At 41.9% G+C, this 22,054-nt stretch overlaps 1 protein-coding gene across 9 annotated transcripts in view; it reads left to right on the plus strand.

Moving 5' to 3' along the window:
• Positions 1 to 22,054, plus strand: part of ELAVL4 (ELAV like RNA binding protein 4) — a 154,857-nt gene that overhangs the window by 111,437 nt on the left and 21,366 nt on the right. For all 9 annotated transcript variants that reach the window (XM_032639156.1, XM_032639185.1, XM_032639204.1 and 6 more), the window contains exon 3: positions 16,456 to 16,559. In XM_032639156.1, the coding sequence (XP_032495047.1) occupies positions 16,456 to 16,559 (104 nt within the window). The remainder of the gene's footprint in view (positions 1 to 16,455; positions 16,560 to 22,054) is intronic.

Consider the following 22,054-nt stretch of genomic DNA (forward strand, 5'->3'; position numbering starts at 1 on the left):
AAGCTAAAAAGGGTAAGACATTGTTTGTGCCCACATGTTGCTGCTAGCAGGGCCAATGAGTGGGGGAGGCCAGGACAAATCACAGGACCCTACAGAAGCCTGCAGGTCTGGGAGGGGCTGGGAGCCTGCTTATGATGCAGAAAAGTGGTGCCACCTTGCTGTTTTGTGTGGGGGTGGGGGGGTGGGGGGGGTTGTTTTGTTTTTCACCAAAGCCCAAACTCACCTTTCCTGACCCTAGCTGTTAATTTCACTGGAAAGATAGCACAAAAGGATTCATAACAGAACAATGAAGTTGGAGGTTTGCCCACTGTGTGTCAGCTACAGTGCTAGGCACACCGTATATGTCATCTCATTGAAGCTTTGTACCAGTTATGCACAGTCAATGGTATTGTCCCCATTTTACAGATAAGAAAGCCAAGGCTTAGAGTCAGTTAGCTGGAGAGTGCAAAACCTATGGTCTTTCTATTCCCTTACCTGCCTCTGCTGAAAAGAAGAAGAAAACATCAGCTATGGGTGTTCAGAGGATAAAAAGATCACTGTGGGCTGGGGTTCTCAGAGCAGGTGTCAAATAGGAGCAAGCCTTGAACTTGGTAGAGAGTACATTGTAGTCTGTGTACACAGACCAGTACACAGCTGAGCCAAGTTTCAGAGATATCTTCAAGGGATAATGAATAGAATAGTCAGGACTACTCTGGGGGGTAAAGTTAGTACCCCCTTTGTGTTTATGAAATAAGTTCAGAGAGTTTAAGTAATTTATCCAAGGCCATAGCTAATAAGTTCTGGAGCTATGGTTTGACTCCAAAGTGTGTTCCTTCTGCTTCGCTAATAAATAACCTGACCTAACACAGGAGGTGGACGACTTTCAGACTTACCACGGTGTCTGTGATTTGAGAATCATTGTTTTTCTTGCTGAGGTCAGGGCCATGTTCTCTGAGTGACTCTCTTTCCACCTACTTCAATTTCTTGCTGATTTATAAGTTTGGTTTTCTGCTTGGCCCTTGTTTTGTAGTTGGATGTCTGGTGAAACAAGGCGCCATTTACACTAAGTGGATGCAGCTAATTAGGGTAATTACCCTAACTCCTGTGGCTGCTAATAGAATTTCTCATCACAAACGTCTTAAATCAGATTAAATAGTTTTATTGGTAGTATGAGCATAAAATATATACTTAATAATCCCTGATATTTGCCTTTCATGTTTATTTTCAAAGATTTTTATATTCAGTACCTCCTCTGACCCTATTAAAGTAGCCAATATAGGCAATGTCTATACTTACTTTACAGATAAGGCCAGTGTACCCCAAAGAAGAAACATTTGGCTTCTTATTTTCCTTTCTTTTTCTTCCTCTCTTTTTTATTTTCTTGGCTTGTTTCCTGTCCTGCCTCCTTATTTATTTATATGCCATTTGATCCAAAAAGGATTTGAATTGGCTTATGAGATGTAAAAGAGCTAAAATTAAAATAGCCATAGATTTTTTAAAAAAAAACAAGGTAGAAGGGAAATGGGTATAGAATGGTAAAAGGAGACCAGAGAGAAAATTTGTAAATTATATGTCACTAGGTGACTTGTCTGAGAAGTAACAGACCACCTGGCCCCCTAGTCTGTGTTTTCTTTACGTCAAGGAAATACGGATGGTGACAACCTTGATCCCCTTCTCAAATGGTAACCAGGATCTCAGCCCTTCTCCCCTTCCCACCACACTCACTAGAGCCTCTGACCGTGGAGCCCACTGCCAGCTCTACTACAGGATAGGATATGAAGCCTGAAATCACATACATAGAGTTTTCCTTTTTTCAAATTAAATCCATGTTGGATTGATCGACTTGTTTTTTATGGCCAGAGCAAGCAGCCACACAGAGAAGCTGCCTGAGTGGAGTCCCTGTTTTCATTAACATAGGGTGTAGACAGTGTGCCAAAGGAGGCGTCCTGAAGCGAGATTCTTTGCCTGCTGCCCTGAACTGAGGTATTGGTGGCTTCTGAGTCTCCGCACTCTTCCCCCTTCCCCTCACTCCCAAGGTTGGGCACACAGGAACGTCAGTCCTCTGCTTCCATCTCCCTGGTGAGGGTTCCTACACTGAATCCTGGCAGGTTCCCCATTGTCCGGGACCCTGAGCTGGACAAGAAAGAGGAAAACATGAATGTCACTCTCACTTCCTGGCCCTGGCCCTGGAAACAGCAACTAGTTCTCAGCTGCCTTTTCTCTTTCCAGTGCCCCTCACCAGTCAGTGGAGCCTTCCCAATGAGACAGGCCAACCTTTAAGTACAAAAGAAATGAGCACTTACCCAAGAGCTCTACACTCCCCAACACACACAAACATACACACACACACACACCAACTTCCTGGTCAAAAATACCAGATGCAGTGCATTGGACTAACCAGAAGTGAGACAGATGTCAGTCAAAGTCCTACACCACAACCCCCTTCCTCCACACACACACATTTAATAGATGCAGGCATGGCCTTGCATAACTCACTGTATTCCCCTGGACCTCCATTTTCTCAATATACAGTAAAAAGGTAAATCCTTACCCTACCTTCTTTGGATAGTACTTGTGAGTTCAAACCAGGTGACAGATAAAGACACTTGTAAACTAAAACAACCTATAAATGTGAGGGACCCCTTCTATCCCATAACTCCTTCCCTCTTCTCTGTAAGTGTTCTACCACTGGGCCAACAAACAGACAAAAGGAGAGGAGTGGGAAAGTGGATTTCTGTCCTGGTTCAGTCCTCAATATGTAATTCCAAGGACCAAGTAGGAGAAGGCAGGAGGATGGAATGGGAACTCAGACTTATTAAGTACTAGAAACCAGTCACTTTATGTGTGTTATCTCATTTAATCCTGACCTTGCCCCCAAGAGGTAGTGGTGACCCCATTCTTCAGATGAGGAAACCAAGGCTCATGGAGTTTAAAATGACTGACCTGAAGTCACACAGTTGGCAGGTGGCCAAGCTGTCTGCATACCTGTGTCTCTCTGACCACATGCTGCTGCCAATTGGGATAGGAGTCCTTCACAGAGAGGGTTCCCTGCATTCTGCTGTTTCATCCTGAGTTGTGAACGTGGCTGTGTAGGATGTATCCCCGTAAGCCTCAGAAATAGCTACAGTAATAATGCACTTGACTAATGCAGTTTTAGTGGTTCTGGAAGATTATAAATTAAAGCCTTTAGTTCAATATTTGAAAATGTCAGGATGGTTTCTGAGATTGTTTTAAAAATCAGGCCACCTTTATGAGTGGCAACATGAAGAAATGGAAAGATCCACCAAGTTCTCGTTCTAGCGCTCGCTCTGGGGTTTGCAGTGGATCAAGCCGTTGGGTGCCTCAGGTTGTTGTGCATAAGATGGGGATAACACTGGCTCTTTCCACCGCACCGTGTGTTGTGACGTCAGGTGAGCTGCTAATGTGTCATTAAGTCGTTGAAGTGCTATACCAATCAGGATATTACTGTGGTCACCTGGAAGATAGGATATTGTAAGCAGGGGATTTCTGAGGGTAAAGTAAATACTAAAACTCCTGTGATAAGCTAGCTTTGCCTTCTAGTCTGCCTTCCAAATGTTTTGTTCAGTTATCTACGTACATCTCAACAAAAGCTGATTACCTCTCTCAGACATCAGTGTGTAACTGTTATTAATGCTCACGCTGATCAAATTACAATGCCACAGATCCTACTTGCACTTTGATATTAGATTTTGGATTCCGGTCTATAATGAATGATTTTTCTCCATGCATTGGAAAAATTGGTTAGCAGAGTTCATAAGAAAGTTTAATTAGCAGGCTGTTTGTGAAAATAGCGGCTGTGAGTCATCGTTCAGAATGAACTAACATTTCTCAGGGTTGAATTTGTTCTTCTGTTCCTTGAGCAGCCACACAGGATCCTTGTGTTTGGGAAGCTGGTGTCTGCATGCTGCCCACTTGAACTGCATCGTGTAATAAACTAATGACAAAACCAGCAGATTTGAAAAGCCAGAGAGGAAGAGGAGGTGTAGGGTGTTTATATATTTGTGTATGTGTGTCTGTGTCTTCCAGGGGAATATCGTGGACCTACTATAATCCAGGATTGTGTGAGGCAGGAGGGCCTAGTGATTAAGAGCTAGCTGCTCTGTATGCATCCCAACCTCACCACTTACTAGCTGTATAGCAGGAAAATGTTTACTCTCTTTGTGCCTCGGTTTTCTCATTTGTAAGATAGGGCTATTGATAGGATTATTGTGAGCATCAGTATATGTAAAACACTCAGAACAGCACCTGACATATATAATTCTCACAGCAGTTCTGCAAGGTGTAGGTTTTATTTGCTCTATTTAACAGGTGAGGAAACAGAACTCAGAAAGGTTAAGTAACTTGTCCCAGGTCACACAGCTTCTAAGTGGCAGGGAAAAGTTGAACCCATGTTTGTTTGACTTCAAAATCTCTATTTTTACCTACAGTACTGTACTGCCTCCCAGGGTTGTATGCCTAGTTAGTTAAATATAGATAGTGTTCATGTGTATGCCTGTATGTACGTACCTATAAGTGTGTGTTCCTGCTTGGGGTCCACATAGCCACACACAATTTTGTTTTGTTTTTCCTCTGGATCTTTGGTTCTCCTAGTGAAACACCTTGAGCTCGTCGCATGCTGACTACTGATACATAGTGAGCTAGAACCAGACTTGTGCAATGTGTACTAACATGTGAATATATACACAGATGTCTGACCCCCTCCGCACTGTGCATTTCTGTCCTGTGTCTAGATTATCCCAGAAGCAAGTCTGTGTGATGTCTTCTGAGAAACAGAATCATGAACTATCACAGTGAAAAGAGACCTTAGAGGTATTCTCTGGCTTGGTCTCCTTGTTTTCTGCTGGTGCTTCTGGTATCTTAGGAACTATAGCTCAGAATCGGGGTCCACACCCACCCACCTTAGGGTAATTATATCTTGAGACAGTATTCAGTCCTGTTTGAAAGAGTAATGTTCATTTGGAAATCCCATCTAAAAGTCTTTCCCAAGGGTATTTAATAGGTAATATGTTTTTTAAAATAGGTTATGTGACTGCATGAGTTTGGGAAACTGAAGTAAACCAAGTTATAAAGGAGTTTCTTTTTATTACTACTTCTCTAAGTCTGTGCTAATGTGTGTTATAAATCTTAAAAAGAACGGTATATAATATGTAACATTACCCAAAGAAGCCTTTCTTCTCCAGCAGTTTGTGGACTGTACATTCTTAGCCAGGAGGGAGAAATGGAGCTCCATTAGGGATAAGTTTTCCGGGTAGAAGGAAAGAAGACAGTTTGAGCCAGTTACTACCTGATGACCTCATTTCTTTTGTTAAGAAAGAGGTGGGGTCATCTACTGCATGTGGATGGGCAAGTGGAGGCCTTGGTGTCCCAGGAAAGTGTTACCGACTCCCAAAAGGGACACAAGATGATGCCATATGGGTCCATCTCTCTAGCACCAGCAAAGTCCCATCACATACTAGGCATTTTTGTTGAAAATTATTGAGTACTGGGTATGTTCTGGGAATTATTTAATTTATGGATTCGTTTGGTCTCCTGACTGTCAGGGTGATGTTTCATTTTCCATCACCTGAAAGAGCTGAGCCATTAGAAAGTGCTTACATTTGGTGATTCTCACACAGATCTCAGGCACTCCTTCATTTTTACCTCTCCCAGGTATTTGACTCAGTGTAATGAAGCTGGTCACACTTGCTTGGTGCAGCCATTCCCCCAGAAGCCTTTAGCTTTTAAAAAAAATAACAAAAGAATATGGCTTCCCTCCTCCATTCTTACTCCACAGACCCATTTCTGTGTGAGTTCTTTTGTTCTTGGGTTTTGATTTCTTTATTTTGTCTTATTTCTTAACTGTAAGCTGAATGGTGAAGAAAAGGGAAAATATACTTTTGCTTCTTATTTCTTTTCTTTTTTTCATGCATCTGGGGAATTTCTTTCTTTTTCAACATTTGTTGGAGCCAAACTGAGCTTTCAGACCACAGTCATGAGCTTCCTGATGGTACTTCACTATCATTGAACTCCTTGATGGGAGGGACGGGAAGTTCCACACAGCTGTTAGTGGTTAAGTCCCAAGGCCAGAGAACCCCATGCCCTTAGTTCAGAGAAGACACTGGCAAAGGTTTTCAGACAAAATTCTTCTGCAACTCATATTTGACATCCTGACTTAGCTTTGCACAGACCAGTTATTTATCTCACCTCCTTCGCTGACAGCCGTGAATTTTCTTTTACTTCGAATAAAGGCAATTTTAATAGATTTATATTCAGTTAGTACTTATGAAACATCTCCCTTGTGCCAAGCCCTCTCACATAACTTATCTTAATTAATTTAAATCCCAATATGATATCAGGAGCCTCCACCTGCCCTTTATAAGAATAGTGTCTGATGGGAGTTTTAGAAGTAATTTTCTTTGTGCCTAAATACCACAATTCCTTTCACCCACAGACGTTTCACCCATAGACAATCTCATTTTGCCCAAAGGCTGATTACAGTGTATATAATTAGTATTAACCTGATAACTTTTTCTGCCTCTTCTTCCTTTGTTGCTAAACCCTTCTCTGACATCAGCGGCAGTCCTGGAATCACCTGTTGGTTCACATCCATTCTAGGGGGAAGGTCTTGTCTGTCTGACACCGAGAACTCTGTTTCACATGAGAGTAAGCCAACCAAGAGTTAAGAATTCTAGTTCATTTCTTTGGCAAGCTGGGAGTTTGCCAAATTCCTCCTCTTTTTGTTTTGACCCTTGTTAAAAATATTTAAATATGTGACTACTCTTTCCTGTCTGTAAGAGTATTCTGAACATAATTTAATTTAATGTTGCTCCTATTAAGAATCTCTTACTGCCCCAGGGTCATCAGTCTGAACATTTCTTTTTGTGTGATAAATGCTGAAGGTAAGCTAGTTGTCACTGAGGCTTCTATTTTCCCTGGTACTTTACCTAGAATACATTTTCCTTTTGGTTTTTTTTTAACTAAGTCTAAGTACTTGATACTAGCTTTTTATCCTATGAATCGCCTTTCTTTCCTGAACAGGCAGAAGAAAAATAAGGTTCAGATTAGTTCAGTTTTTTCATTTATTGAGGCTTATTATTGAAGTGTATGTTTGAATATCTGTCACTTGGAGCAACTTACTTTATAGAACAAACCAAAAGAGTAAGTTTTTTAAAAAGCACTCCTTTGAGAACTGATTGGTTGGCTTTCTTTATGAAATAGTGTAGCTTTGTAACTGGTCCTTCCTGCTTTCGGGACTCCTGGAAATCATCATATACACTCTGAATTTCCATGTACCTCACCCCAGTAACAGAGGTATTGTTTTACATCTACTTGAACAGTTTGGTTGATATCATCTCTGAAATCAAGAAACTGTTGAAAGCCTGTATGAGCTTTAGAGTCAGAGGGACTTGTGTCTTGGGATCTGAGGCCTCTGGACATGTCTTCTCAATGGTAAATGGCAGTGACCATACCTAACTTGTAAGATTGTTTTAGGGAGCAGATGAGATGATACAAATTAAGCAGTCAGGTAGAATTTAAATGTTCTCACTGCAAAAAAAAAAAAAAGATAAATATGTGTTAATTAACTAGGTGGGAGGAATCGTTTCACAAGGTGTTTATATATATATATATATATAATCATGCTGTACACTTTATTTTATTTTATTAATTTTTATTTTATATTGGACTATAGTTGATTCACAGTTACGAGTGTACAGCAGTGATTCAGTTATTCCCATACAAGTATCCATTCTTTTTCAAATTCTTTTCCCATTTAGGTTATTAGAGAATACTGAGCTGAGTTCCCTGTGCTATACACAGGGTCCTTGTTGGTTATCTGTTTTAAATATGGTAGTGTGTATGATCTTACAAGCTTTATTTGTCAATTATACCTCAGTAAAGCTGGAAAAAAAGAAATAAAGCACTCAGTATACATAGTAAGCACTCAAAAAATGATAACTATATTTTTACTATTAATTTGATTATTGAATTCATACATTCATTCATTCAACATAGATTTACTGAAAGCCTACTATGTGCCAGACATTGGTTGTACCAAGATTAATAAGACCCATGTCCCTGCCCTAAGGAACTTAGGGTTCACTGAGAAATACATTTAGTTCGACAAGTTTATGTTGAATGCCCACTATGGACCAAGTGCTTTGCTTGTTATCATCTTGATGCCGCACGACGAGCTCTCAACTGGGAAGTTTCATCTGCTTAGGAAGCCAGAATGTAGCCTCTGGAAATAACCAAGTACTGATTCAATGTAATTTTAAATACTTTGGGAATTCAGAATAAGAAGGCTGGGTCCTGCTTTTTTTAATAGTGTTTGTTGTTGGCAGAGAGCAGAGGCACTCAAAATTTCAGATGTCTAAATGATTCCTAAATCAGTGCCAGAGGTATGGGGAGATCTCATGTATACATCTGAGCACTCAACTTAGAATCGATATTGACAGTTCAGGTTGACATCAGCTGCACTGGCCTCCTGGAAGTAATAGCTATAAACTGAATAGCAGTCTTCTCTCCTCAAGGGATAGATGCTTAAGCTGTCCCCTCCTCCTGGAACGCCCTTCTCTGTCTATGACCTGGCTATCTCCTATCAATCTTTTCAAATTAGTCTCAACTCAGTTATATCCTCCAGAAAGCCCTCTCTCCTTCTCACTGTCACAACACTTAGCCACACTCTACTATAGTTGTTGATTCACAGTTCTGATTTTCTTACTAGACCATGAACTGCTTGCTTCTTCCTTGGTCCTCAGTTGCCAAATCTGTAGAAGAGACTCAAAGATGATTGATAGTTAAGTCCTTTCCAAGACTGTCATTCTATGACCTACCAGATCAAGTTTGACAGACACAACCAATGTGGAAGATGGGAATGGGATACTTTGGGGTATATATTGAAATTAAATGGAAAGAATGAAGACTTGGAGATAGTACTAGAAAACCCAGTCTCTCTCAAAGTCTCAGGCACACCGTGCTGTGTCAGGGCAGGTGTTTAACACACAAATCAGCACATATTCAAGAAACCAGGGCACAGCAGAAAGTGCACAGGCTCTGAAGTCAGATGGGTCTGGCTACTATTCTCTAGCCAAATAACCCTGGTTGTGTTATTTCTCCTTTTGAAGCCTCAGTTTCCCCTTCTGTAAAACAGGGATGGAAATGCCTGCTTCAGAGGTTGTAAAGATTTAAATCATAATATATGTAAAGTGCTTAGCCCACAGTAGGTGCTTAATAAATATTCTCTATTATTTTTACTTTCTCAGTTAGAAATCAGGATAAACTGTGAGCATGGGGTCTCAAATAAATATAATTTAGAACCTTTGTGTCTTAGCATTAGAAGGTATCTTATGAATTGATCTTGTTAACTGCTGCAACATCTCCTGATAAAATGTAGATCTGTTTGCATAGTTCTAGTCAGGGGGCCCTTACCACCTCACAAGGCAGCCTGTATCCTTATAAAATCATTAGTAGAAAGTTCTTCCTCTTATCAAGGCAAAAATCTACTCCCTCACTTTCTTCTATTGCCTGATTCTCATTCTCTCCCTTGGGGCACCACATAGCAAGCCTACTCCTGACTTCCCATGCAGCCTTTCAAGTATTGAGCACCCCTAGAATCTTCTCTCCTTCAAGGTTAAAGCCCACAGGTCTTTCAGATGTGTCTCATGGGATCTGGTTCCATACCTCTTACCACCATCCTCTGGGAACATAGCAGAGAACAAAAAATACTTGGTTTCCGCCATCAGTGAATTGATATTCTGATTGGGGGGTTAGGGAGTGAGACAAGTCACCTGAAGGCAGGAACAATTTCTTGGTTATTGGAGGCACACTCATAGTATCTAGCATGTCGTAGGTGTCAGTTATTTGTGGAATTAGTGTGCCTATTGCATGCTATGTACTCCTATGTGAAAGAAAAGCATCAGAAACATTCTCTACCTTTGAGGAGGTTGGACCTCATTCAGAAGATAGCATCCTCAGACGCAACGGTGTAAGGCAGTATCCACTGGGGCATGGGAGACGAAAGAAAAGAAACCAGCATCTATTGAGCCTCTGTTTATACACCAGGCACTCTACATGCATTATCACTTTCAGTACTCCTAACAACACCATGAAGAAAGTAATATTAAGTCCATTTTACAGATGAGATTACTCTAGCAAAAAGAGGCAAAGTAAGAACGCAAAATCTGCGGATGAAAAGAAATAGCGTATACTAAGAAATCCTGAGAGCTTTCCTGTCAGAGCTTCCCTTCCCTGTGACTATGAGTTAGATGTGTAGTTTTCTCAGAAATCAGGGTGTGGAGAGGTTCATTCAACTTAGCCTCAGTCACAGAGCAATAAGCTGAAGCTGCATTTCTTACAAGTCCCCAGGGATGCCAGTGATGCTGGTACAGGGATCACACTTAGAGCAGCAAGACTTTAAACCATACTTAATTTGAGGAAATTGTGTGAACTACCAAAAGAAAATAAATCCTCTGATTAGTTGGCTCTACTAACACTTGAGTTTGCAGGAGAAAATCCAAGACTCAGACTGTCCAGCAAGTGTAAACACCCACAGAGGTGGGCTGGGAAGGAACAGAGCCATGGATGCTCTAGAATCTCAAAGCATCCCAGTCACTGTGAAGAAGGGGAAGAGTTCCCAACACAAGGGGTGTGCATCCGCTTGAGTTCTTGCCTGATGCCAGACATTGCTGTGTCTTTGCAGAGAGACCAAACCCTGTGGAGAAAAGGCATGAGCTGGGAAGTCCCACAGACCTGAGTTCATTCAAATCCTAGCCTGGAGGCCTACTTCCTGGTTGACTTGGGGCAGGTTATTTAACATTTCTTAGCCTCACTTTCCTTATCTTTACAATGGGCCTAATGGTACCCATTTCCACAGGATTAAATTAGGTAATTTTAGTAAGCCACTTAGCAGAGTGCCTGGCACAAAGTAGGCACTGAATAAATTGTAGCTTCTGTTCGTCCTCATGTTAATATAGTTAGTCCTCACGGTGATCCTGTGATTGTGAAGATAAGGGATTATCCGTGTTTTTTCCAGATAAGGGAACAGGCTGGTGAAGCTTAAATGAATTAACCAAGGATATACAGCAAGTACAGTCTTGGGCCACACATACATGAGTACATGCAGTAACAGCCTCAGAGCTCCTCTCTGACCCTCTTTAGGGTGTGTTGAAGTAGATTTCAAGGCAGTGGACAACAGGGAATGTCATCTCAGGACTGGCAGGGAGGGAGTCCTAGGATTTGAAGTTGGCTGAGGTTAACCCAGCATGTGGATTACTGCCCTGCAGGTGATCTTGAGGTGACTGGGGATTTTATCATGTGCTTTGAGAACAGAATTTCAGCCTGAGCTAAGGGTTCCAACATCCACAAAAATTCCTTACTCAACTCAGAAGGTTTCATCAACAGCAGGTACCCATCTGGCTGCCCCCTTGGGGGCTTTGCAGATGAGGGGGGTAGCTGTTCGGTTTCTGGAGAATGATGGTTTTTGAAGAAAGAAAGAGCAATGTGTGCAGGTTGGCAGTGCAGAAATGCTGAGGCTCCTCCCGGTCAGCCCTGTGAGGGGACAGCTTCTCTGCTGCTGCCATCAGCCATAAGGATGTCATATTTAGGGTCCTGCTGTCATAACCCACAGGACCCCAAAGGCAAGGGAAAACAACTTCTCTCCAGAATGACTGGGAAATGAGGGGTTATAATCAGCTATGATGGTGACATTTCCTAGCATTTGAATACAATAAAAGTGCTTAACACAAACTATTGAAGGTAATTTACTTTTTTCTCAGGTGGTTCAAAACAACTTGAGGTATTTCAGGGCCTCAGTATAGTTGTCAACAACACTTTAGTTCCAGTGGAGTAACTGTGGATATGGCAAAGGGGACTAGATTTGGAGTCAAAAGATCTATACCAAGGGGTGAGCAAACTATGGCCCAAAGGCCAAATTGAGCCCATTGCCTCTTTTTTTTCTAAATAAAGTTTTATTGGCACTCAGCCATGCTCATAAGTTTACATATTGTACATGGCTGCCTTCACGCTACAATGGCAGTGTCATCATGACAGACTGGAGGACCCACCAATCCTAAACTATTTACTGTCTCACCCTAAACATAAAACAGTTTGCCAACCCCTGATCTAGACTCAGTTTCAGCTATTCAGGGATAGTAGAGCAAATCGCTCTTCTCTCAGAACTTCAGTTTCCACATCTATAAATGATGACTCTCTCTCCCACGGGGTTGTTGGGAGACTCAAATGTGACATAATGGGTGGAAAGGCACTTTGGAAACTCAGGATTTCTTTGGAAACGTGAGCCAGGATGGTTTTTATTTTTCACCTGATCTGTGCTGGAGGGGACCCACCAGGACATTTTTTGTTTGTGTTTTCCAGTCCCTGATGTCAGCTTGTTGTCCTGTTCTCCCTTTTTCACAAATACGAAATGAATTCCCCAGGTGCCCCTCTCATCCTCTTCTCCCTCCAAACATGAACACATCCTGGTCATGTGCTTACAGCAATGGCGAATTAGTACAAGTGTACGTATCCATCTGTTCCCTTATCAAATATTTGTTGAGTACCTACCATGTTCAAGTAGGCAGTCTTTATAAACTAGTTCTTGTAGGGAGAAGTGTTTGCTTTCTAAGGGGAGAAGTTAGGTATAGGAATTATTATAACAGAAGAGAAATATTGCCACATTGTAGTACGAGGACACGTCGTGTCTTTGTGTGTGTATGTGCATATGTGCACAGTTTAAAAAATAGAAATATTCAGGTGCAGATTTAAGCTTGTTAAAAACAAGAATCTGTTTAATCCAAAATACACTGAAGCGCCTTAAAAATGTAGCCATTGTGTATAACAGTTTTCCCTTGGAAACTACATTCTAATTTTAAGTTTCTATCCCAAACTGCCAAGAATGCCTTTCTTGCCCATTCATGGTCACTGGGCCTCTTACCCAAGCCTGCTGGTCAGGACTGCTAAGGACTGGTCACAAGTAAGGGTTGTAGGTCACCTGGGCATCAAGGAGCAGGCACTCACTATAGTTTCTGAATATTGGAGGTAGTCTTCATTTTATAACATTGTATCTTGTCTGTAATGATTTTGTTTTTTCTTTATTGGTGATTCAGTAAACATAACTTCAATGATTTAATTTGTATGCTTGGCTTGCTATCAAAATAAGCTCATAAACTGGGAGCAAAATAAAGTTTGTTTTAATTTTCCGTTCTGAAATTACTGTTGCCATACCTGTGTGGTCAAATCTTGCTGCTGCTGATAAAGGGAGAGAATGAAGCTGTTTGAGAAGAAGAAAGGAAAAAAAAAAAACCTCATCTATTTCTGGGATGCATATAGACACACTTAGTTCTAGGCTCCAGACTGGGTCCCCTGGGCCTTCCCAGCATGGGCGCTCTCTTGGTCCTCGTAGAAATAGTGTTGGTATTCTTTGTGAATAGGTTTCATTTGTATTTTTCTATGTTCTGTGTACAATTTAAATACAGAAATGCAAATCTAAAACCCATCACCAGTATAGGGCCACCAAAATTAAAACATAAAATTCTTCCTCATTTTACTCTCCCTCACTGCTAAAACAGTTTCTGAAAGAAATGAGGCTTGGGTTTTTATATTTTCTACCTAGGGATCTAATCCTCTCAAGAGTGTTTTAAAAGAATATGCTTCGCTCCACTGAGTATTTTTTATGAGACTTAGCTGTATTCCTTCCGTGATGGCAAAGAAGCACGTCAAGAAGCCCGTTCATGAACCAGGCTAAGCACAGGTAGATCTATTGTGCTGCCAGTTTATCTCATATCTTTCAATTCACAGGCAAGCCTTTCCACCTCTCTCCTCCTCCTGTTCAGTGCAGTGTCCTATTTTAGAGTTTGCAGTTCATTATTTCATATCAAGGAAATCCTCTGATCTTTTATCCCTTTTCTTTCTGAAACAGTGTTCATCTACTTTTTAGTTTTCCCCAAAGCACCCTCATTCGTGACATTAAATGCAGTCCCTCTCTAAAGCTAGAGCAGGTGAGCGTAACATGGTTGTGCTGATTGCAGTCAGGTACTAAGGTGATGGTGGGTTTGGGACTACACGGGCAGGTGGGTAGATGTGGCGTATCTTGCTGGGCAGGAGTCTTTCCTTCACTTGACCTTCAGAACCTTCCTAGAAGCTGAGTGTGTTTTCCTTCCTCCTGAAGCAATGTTCTAAAATAAAGATAAAATATAGAATATAAAAATCATAGCCACTATATATATTTAAGATTTCCGTAAACATATGAATAACTGGAAAGAAAGATAGTATATCAGGGAACATTAACCACTGGTAGGCATGATAAATTCTTCCACATATATCCCATCAGTACAATGAGTCATTGTTAAGTGGTTAAGTGCAGTTAAGTGGTGAGTGTTTTGTCTGTATTTTTCGTATTTCATTTTAATTTTATACAAATTAAACTTAGTTGGATAGATTGACTCTGACCTGTTTCCTAGAACTCATACATAAGGTTTGTCATTGAGATTATTACTTTAAAAGTGCCCTCTAAAGCCCCTCAATTTGGTGCATGACTGTTTAAAAGAAATAACTGTAAGACTTTTACAGCAATTTTTAAGGCTTCTCTTATATACAAGGTAAATAAGGACTGATAAATTTGCATGATGAAAATAGATTTAATTAGGCGAATTTAGCCAGGCTTGATGAGGTGAAGCTGAACTTAGGATGAATGATACTTTTAAACCAATGAATTAGTCTCATGTATTTTTGGATTTGCAAAAAATTTTCTGAGAACATGTAGCAGGGTCTCGTATTCACACACACCTCTTTCTCTAACTGTTACTCTCCTGTGTGTGTGTGCATGCGTGTGTGTGCACACATGCACTCGCCACTCATACACACACACCTCTCACACACTACACGTAACCCAGTGAAATAGAAAGAGAAGGGCCCTGGTAGCTACAGCGTGCTCAACGTTTTCTCCCCCTTCTTCAGTTACTAATTCTGGCTGGTGAAGGGCATATCTGGCGAAGTTTGCGCCTGTCTTTCCTGTTCTAACCCTGTTATTCCAAAACAGAAGGAATACCCTAATGTATTGTCATTTGGGGTTTTCCATTTTGGGGACAAAAACGCAACTCAGTTTCCTCATGATTCTCTTTACTTCCACCCTATAAATGATAATAAAGTCATCCATCTTCTGATCCGGAACCCAACTTGTTTTCCCAGGTTCCCTCCTACGACCAACACAAACACAGACATTCACCAGCAAAACAGAAGCTGTTGGAAAGATTTTTTGGCTGCTGAAGTGGGCTCCTGTCACCAGGACATGGCAGACTTTTTGCTGTATTGTCTCCCAGCCCTGGTCTGAGTGTACTCCAAAGAGAGCTTTATGTAATCAGTCTTTCCTGACATGTGACGTCCTGTCATTTTCCTCCCCTTCGGCTCTGCTGCCGCCCACAAATCAATAACATTGCCTGGGAAGTTCAAGCTGGCTTTGCAGCCACCCCAAGCTCTGTATTTCTTAAAGAGTATGTCAGAAAATGTAAAGTTTCCTAATGATATTTTTGGCTGATGACACATGGCAGAGCTGATGGACTATTTATAATCAGTGGCACAATCGCAAGCACATTATTTTTATTTCACTTAGTGGGGGAGCCCTGTCACTTTTGCTACCTCTCTTTTCAGACAAGTTGATGCCATCTTCACCTAAAGTAGCTAAATCCTCTTTGCAGAGTGTATTTGTGCTCTGCAAAGTGTTAGGAGCTCCCCAGTTCTTTCCAGTAGAAGCCCCCCCATTTTTTATTGTTCTTAGGCTGGGGGAATGAGGAGGGCAATGAATGATTTGTTGCAACTGCTTTAAATTCTGGCCATGCCTTCACTTTAAATGTCTCCAGTCTTTGCTGCTCAGATCTTGCTACAGTCCTCTGAGTGTAGGCATGGATAGCATGACTGAGGCAGCAGACACAGCTACTGCATCCAGCACTTGTCCCAATTTTACAGGACTGAGCATAGCAGAGCTGTCTTTTGTTGAGCAGCTACTATGTTCTAGGTAGGCATTGCATGCTCAATATCTCGTTAACCCTCTCAAACCTGTCTGTGGCAAGTGCTGTTATCTGCAGAGAAGAAACCTCTGGAGAAAACAGGAGGTTAAGTGAATTCTCTTCAGAGTCACACAGCTGATAGGAAAAGCCCCAGGACTCCAGTTCAGAACTCTTCTAACAAACCACACCTGCTCTTTTCCACTACCCTGCCCTGCCTCTTCCCAATTAAGTGGACACTTGTGTGTATATGGTGTGGACGTGCACAGGCACTTACCTATTCCCAGCTGGGGCAGCTCCTGTGAGTTTAAAGGCTGACCAGAGTGAGAGATGGAAGAACTAGAAACTTCTCAACCTGGGAGCAAACCCTGGTATAAAAGGAACCATGTACTAGAGGGTTTTGACGCACTGCAATGGGAAGTGTTACCTTAATAAAGATAATGAGCTCTCTCTCTCTCTTTTTTAAAAAATGTTTCCACAGGACAGAGTTTAGGGTATGGATTCGTTAACTATATTGATCCAAAGGATGCAGAGAAAGCCATCAACACTTTAAATGGACTCAGACTCCAGACCAAAACCATAAAGGTAAGAGGTTACATGTTAGCTCCTTATTTGGGAGGCACTGGTTAAATTTCATTCCTTTGATCTAATAAATTCAGGCTATGAGGGAGCTGGCAGTGGCATTCTTTATTTATTATTCAAAGGACACTTACCATCCACTGTACTAAGTGAGGGACACAGATCATTACAGAAGAAAGAGGTGAGGGTTGAGTAGAGGGAGGGGACCACAAGCTGTGGGACCTCCATTCCAGAGAGCAGGTAAGATGCCAGGAATGACTAACCCCATCAAGAGTGCCTGTGTGGGCTTCCCTGGTGGCACAGTGGTTGAGAGTCCGCCTGCCGATGCAGGGGACACGGATTCGTGCCCCGGTCCGGGAAAATCCCACATGCCACGGAGCGGCTGGGCCCATGAGCCGTGGCCGCTGAGCCTGCGCGTCCGGAGCCTGTGCTCCGCAACGGGAGAGGCCACCACAGTGAGAGGCCCGCGTACCACAAAAAAAAAAAAAAAAAAAAAAAAAAGAATGCCTGTGAGCTCAAGCCTGCAAAGATGGTCAGAGCAGAGCCAAGGGAAGAAGCTGTTCCAGGCAGAGGGAACAACACATGCAAAGCTGTGAAAATGTATATAAACATTGTGAGTGGGGAACAACATATAGAACACACTATGGCCTAAGGTTGAGCAGGGAGATGATGAAAAGATGAGGATAGGAGGTAGGCAGGGGGCTCACATGTGAGGCCAAGCATCTTGGTTTTACCTAAAGGTGAAGAGGACCCTCCTAAACAAGACTTGAAAAGGAAAAATCAGTTTAAAAGAAATGCACTGGTGTAATAGGGTCAGGTACTATAACATCTGGGGAGGAATGAAAAAGTAAACATTCTAGCAGTCCAAAAATAATCAGACTGGTAGATAATATCTCAGGAGGGGTTGTTTCAAGTCAGAAAAGAAAAACAGTCCCCCAGAGCCTGCTCCTCCAAATGGACATTTCTGTGGCTGGATAGTCACTCTCTCCGTTCAGACTTCACCTTGTGAGGATCCTTGAGGAGGTGGTGCTGTTTACTTTTGGCCCCTGGCCCCTGACAGCCAGTGGTGGTCTCCTGGATGGAGCCTGCCTCTTCCTCAGCCTCCCTCTCCCTTCTTCCCCCACCTCCAGGCAGCATCCTGTTTGGGGGCAGCTGCCAGCCGATTAATGAGTCCCATCCTTCATAGCCTGTTAAACCATGGGGAGGTGTGTCCTGGGCGCTCTTATCCTCATGACAGCAGGTCTGACGCAAAGTAGGACAAAAGAGAAACCTCTCCCAGAATGGAAATCTATAGATGGCACCAGCTCTCAGCATTTGAAAACACAAAACCAGAACTTTATGGTTCAACAGAGCTACTATTCCAACATCCAGACTGACAGGAGGCTACTGGTGTAAGAAAATCTTAGCTGGGAGGTAATCAAAACAAAACCAAAACAAAACAGAAACCTTCTCTTTTTGGAATATATTATGTGGTTATCTTTCTTTCTCTTTCTCTCTCTTTTCTTTTGTATCTTTCTTTCTTCTTTCCTTTCTTTCTTTCTTTCCCTTTCTTTCTTTCTCTCTCTTTCTTTCTTTCTTTCTTTTTCTTTCTTTCTTCCTCCACTCCCTCCCTCCTCCTTTCTTTCCTTCCTTCCTTCGTTGCCTCCTTCTTTCCTTTCTTTTAAGCCACTCTACTTTTGCAATTTAGTTTAGCTTATTTTCTAAAGATGATCACTTTCCTGATCTCATACAGTCTGGGCTTCACAAAGACCCCAAAATGGGCTTGACACAGGTTGCCTCAGTCTCAGCTTAGAATCAGTCCCTGTGAGTTCTCTAAAGGAGAAATAATCGAGAGTTGTTTAATTATGGGGTAGTCCTCTGAGAGAGAGGAGCATTAATTTCTTTCAAAGGAAAAACATACCTATTTTCAATGTTTTGAGATGGGATGCTCTTGTCACCTGATTCTTTGATGAGGCCACACCAGATTGAGAGGTGTATTTGTGGGTTTGATTGATTTTTTTGTGTTATCCAATTCAGCATTAGAATGTCAGACGTTTGCTCTTCCCTTGATGCTCTTCCCTAATCTTAAACTGAGAAAGATGCTTTTCTTTCCTCTACAGTTTTCTTAAAACCCAAACCTCCCCAAGAGCTTAGGGTCAAATTCTTAGCCATCCATTCTGCTTTTTTAAAATAAAGTATTCCATGAAGCCATTGAAGATTCCCAAAAGGCTGAGTGGATCCGGCTTTTCTGATCTCAGAATGCAACCCCCCTGGCCCATGATGCCATCAGAAGAAGTGCTTTGTCTCAGTGGATCTTAGAAAAAAGGAACATTGATTATTTTCTTTCTGTGAAGAACCAGTCAGCCTCCTTCCCATCTCTATATCCCTTTCCCCGCTCCCTCACCCACCCTGTGCTCACCCTGAATCAAAATGCTGCCAACACATTTGCACCCAGCAGCAACGTGGGCTTCCGAGGCACTGTAGGATTCAAAATGCATGATGCCACGGCTGAATCAATAATTTCCATTCTCTACGATGAATGAAAATTTAATGTGCAAACCTGGGGATTTCAGCCCTTTCATTAAAGCGTTTATTTGCCATACTAAAAATTAAGTTTGAGTGATAGGTTCCTTTATTAACTTTTCTTCCCTTTCCTAAAGGGACACAGTGTTTCAGGTAAAAATCATATTAAAGGAAAGGAAAAAAGCAAACCCTTTTTGTGTGCTGTTAATAGTCTCATCATTTATTAATTTTTTTAAATTACTTTTCTGCCTTTCAGGCCACTATTTACTTCTTCTGCTTCAGTTTGCTTTGATAAGTGACATGAGATTTATCTCTTTGCTCTTATTCCCATGAAGGAATAAGATAACTTGCCTATCTGGAAAAAACAAGTATCATCTTTGGAAGCATGCATCATAGAAATCTCCTCAGAATCATGTAGTACGTGTTTGCAAACTTCGGTCAAGTCTGTCCCTCCTTTTGCTTCCTGCAAAACACACGACTTCAAATGTAATGTACAACATAGATGCAGGCAAACCAAGAGTTAATTCCTAAGCTTTGAAGGTTAGTGATGAACAGCTAGATTCAGGGATAGTTCTAGAAAGCCCTGAGGGAGTAGTGGAGACTATAGTGGGCTGGAGAGCACTAAAAGGGGCAGCTGTTCTTCCTCTACTACTGATTATTTAAACCCAGATCATTGTCAGATCTTCCACTTACTCAATAGAAACCAAAAGCTAGATATTTTATGCCAAATCTCCCAATTTTTAAAGGTTAAAAACCAACTCAAAGAATTTTAGAGCATTATGTAGGCAAGCCAAACAAAAAAATTTTTTTTAACATCTTTATTGGAGTGTAATTGCTTTACAATGGTGTGTTAGTTTCTGCTTTATAACAAAGTGAATCAGTTATACATATACATATGTTCCCATATCTCTTCCCTCTTGCGTCTCCCTCCCTCCCACCCTCCCTATCCCACCCCTCTAGGTGGTCACAAAGCACCGAGCTGATCTCCCTGTGCTATGCGGCTGCTTCCTACTAGCTATCTACCTTACGTTTGGTAGTGTATATATGTCCATGCCACTCTCTCACTTTGTCACAGTTTACCCTTCCCACGCCACATACCCTCAAGTCCATTTTCTAGTAGGTCTGTGTCTTTATTCCCGTCTTACCCCTAGGTTCTTCATGACATTTTTTTTCTTAGATTGCATATATATGTGTTAGCATGCGGTATTTGTTTTTCTCTTTCTGACTTACTTCACGCTGTATGACAGACTCTAGGTCCATCCACCTCACTACAAATAACTCAATTTCGTTTCTTTTATGGCTGAGTAATATTCCATTGTATATATGTGCCACATCTTCTTTATCCATTCATCTGTTGATGGACACTTAGGTTGCTTCCATGTCCTGGCTATTGTAAATAGAGCTGCAATGAACATTTTGGTACATGACTCTTTTTGAATTATGCTTTTCTCAGGGTATATGCCCAGTAGTGGGATTGCTGGGACAAACAAAACTTAAGAGATGACTTACGGAGAAGCAGTTTGCAGCCTCTGAACTCAAATTTAAATACACAAACACTATTTTGCATTTTGAAAGTGAATGATTCATTACTAGGCTGCTAGTAGAAGGTGCCCACAAATGATGGTTCCCTGTTAACAAATGTTCGTTTCCCCTTTATTAAGAGGGATGTAATGTGACTGTGTGTGAATACTGAGGGCACCTGGAGGGCAAGACCGGGCCCCTGTCCTCAAGGAGAATACAATCTTAGCATAGATACAGCATCAAAGCAGAGAAAGAGAATGCTTCTTTAAATAAGCCCCTCTAAGTAGTGTGGATGACTGCAGATAACTTGCCTATCTGGGGAAAAAAAACAAGTATCTTCAATGGAAACATGCATTACAGAGATCTCCTTGGAGCCATCTAGTACATGTTTGCAAACACATGACTGCAGAGGAATTGTTCTTTGGATTATAACTTCTTTAGTGGGAGAAAGTGGCCAGGTTCCCACGCCTCTTGGAGATTAGGCTCAGAGATGAATTGACTTGTCCGAAGGCACACAGGTGGCCAGCAGTTGAGCTGAGTTAGCATCCAAAGGTGCCGTGAAAGATTCTTCCAGAAGAGGAGCTACTTAATATGTGAGCATGAGCTGGAAAGGAAATAATAATAATAATGATAGTAATGATACCTTATATTGAGCATTTACTCTGTGTCCAACAGTATTCTAACCGCTACGCATGTTTAATAACATTTAACCCTTGAAGCCTCCCTAGGGCTAGATGCTTTACACACATCAGCTCTGATTCTTAAAATAGTGATTCTCTCCTTTATACAATTGAGGAAACTGAGGCCCAAAGAGGTTAAGAGACTTATCCAGGATCACACAGTTAGTAAGAGAGATTTGGAATAAGAAAAAAATGTTTTAAAAATAACTCTGGCAATAGGTCGTCAGTGTGGGAATGTCTCACTGCCTGCTTGCTCAGCGGCACATGCATCTGTGAGTGTGTGGGTGTGTATTTGGTTCTGTACACACATGGGTTATACTCCCTGGTGAGGGAAGATATATAAAAAGCAAACAGATGAATTGCATGGCTCCTCCGGGTTCTTCAGTAAACAGACTTGTGGTTCGGGGCTTCTGCCATCAATCAGGAGACAGATCTGACTTCAGATCGTATCTTCTGAGACCCCTGCTTTGCAGGCCCTGAGCTAGGTCCTAGGACTTCGGTGACATAGGGATGGCAGTGCCCTGGAGATTCTTCCATCCGTGTGAGTCAGAGAGGCATGGGGGCCGCTTCCCTGGTGGTGCAGTGGTTGAGAGCCCGCCTGCCGATGCAGGGGACATGGGTTCGTGCCCCGGTCTGGGAGGATCCCACATGCCGCAGAGCGGCTGGGCCCGTGAGCCATGGCCGCTGAGCTTGCGCGTCCGGAGCCTGTGCTCCGCAACAGGAGAGGCCACAGCAGTGAGAGGCCTGCGTATCCAAAAAAAAAAAAAAAAAAAAAAAGAGAGGCATGGGGTATGGACC

The sequence above is a fragment of the Phocoena sinus genome, chromosome 1 (assembly GCF_008692025.1).
Source record: "Phocoena sinus isolate mPhoSin1 chromosome 1, mPhoSin1.pri, whole genome shotgun sequence".
In the NCBI taxonomy this organism is placed as follows: domain Eukaryota; kingdom Metazoa; phylum Chordata; class Mammalia; order Artiodactyla; family Phocoenidae; genus Phocoena; species Phocoena sinus.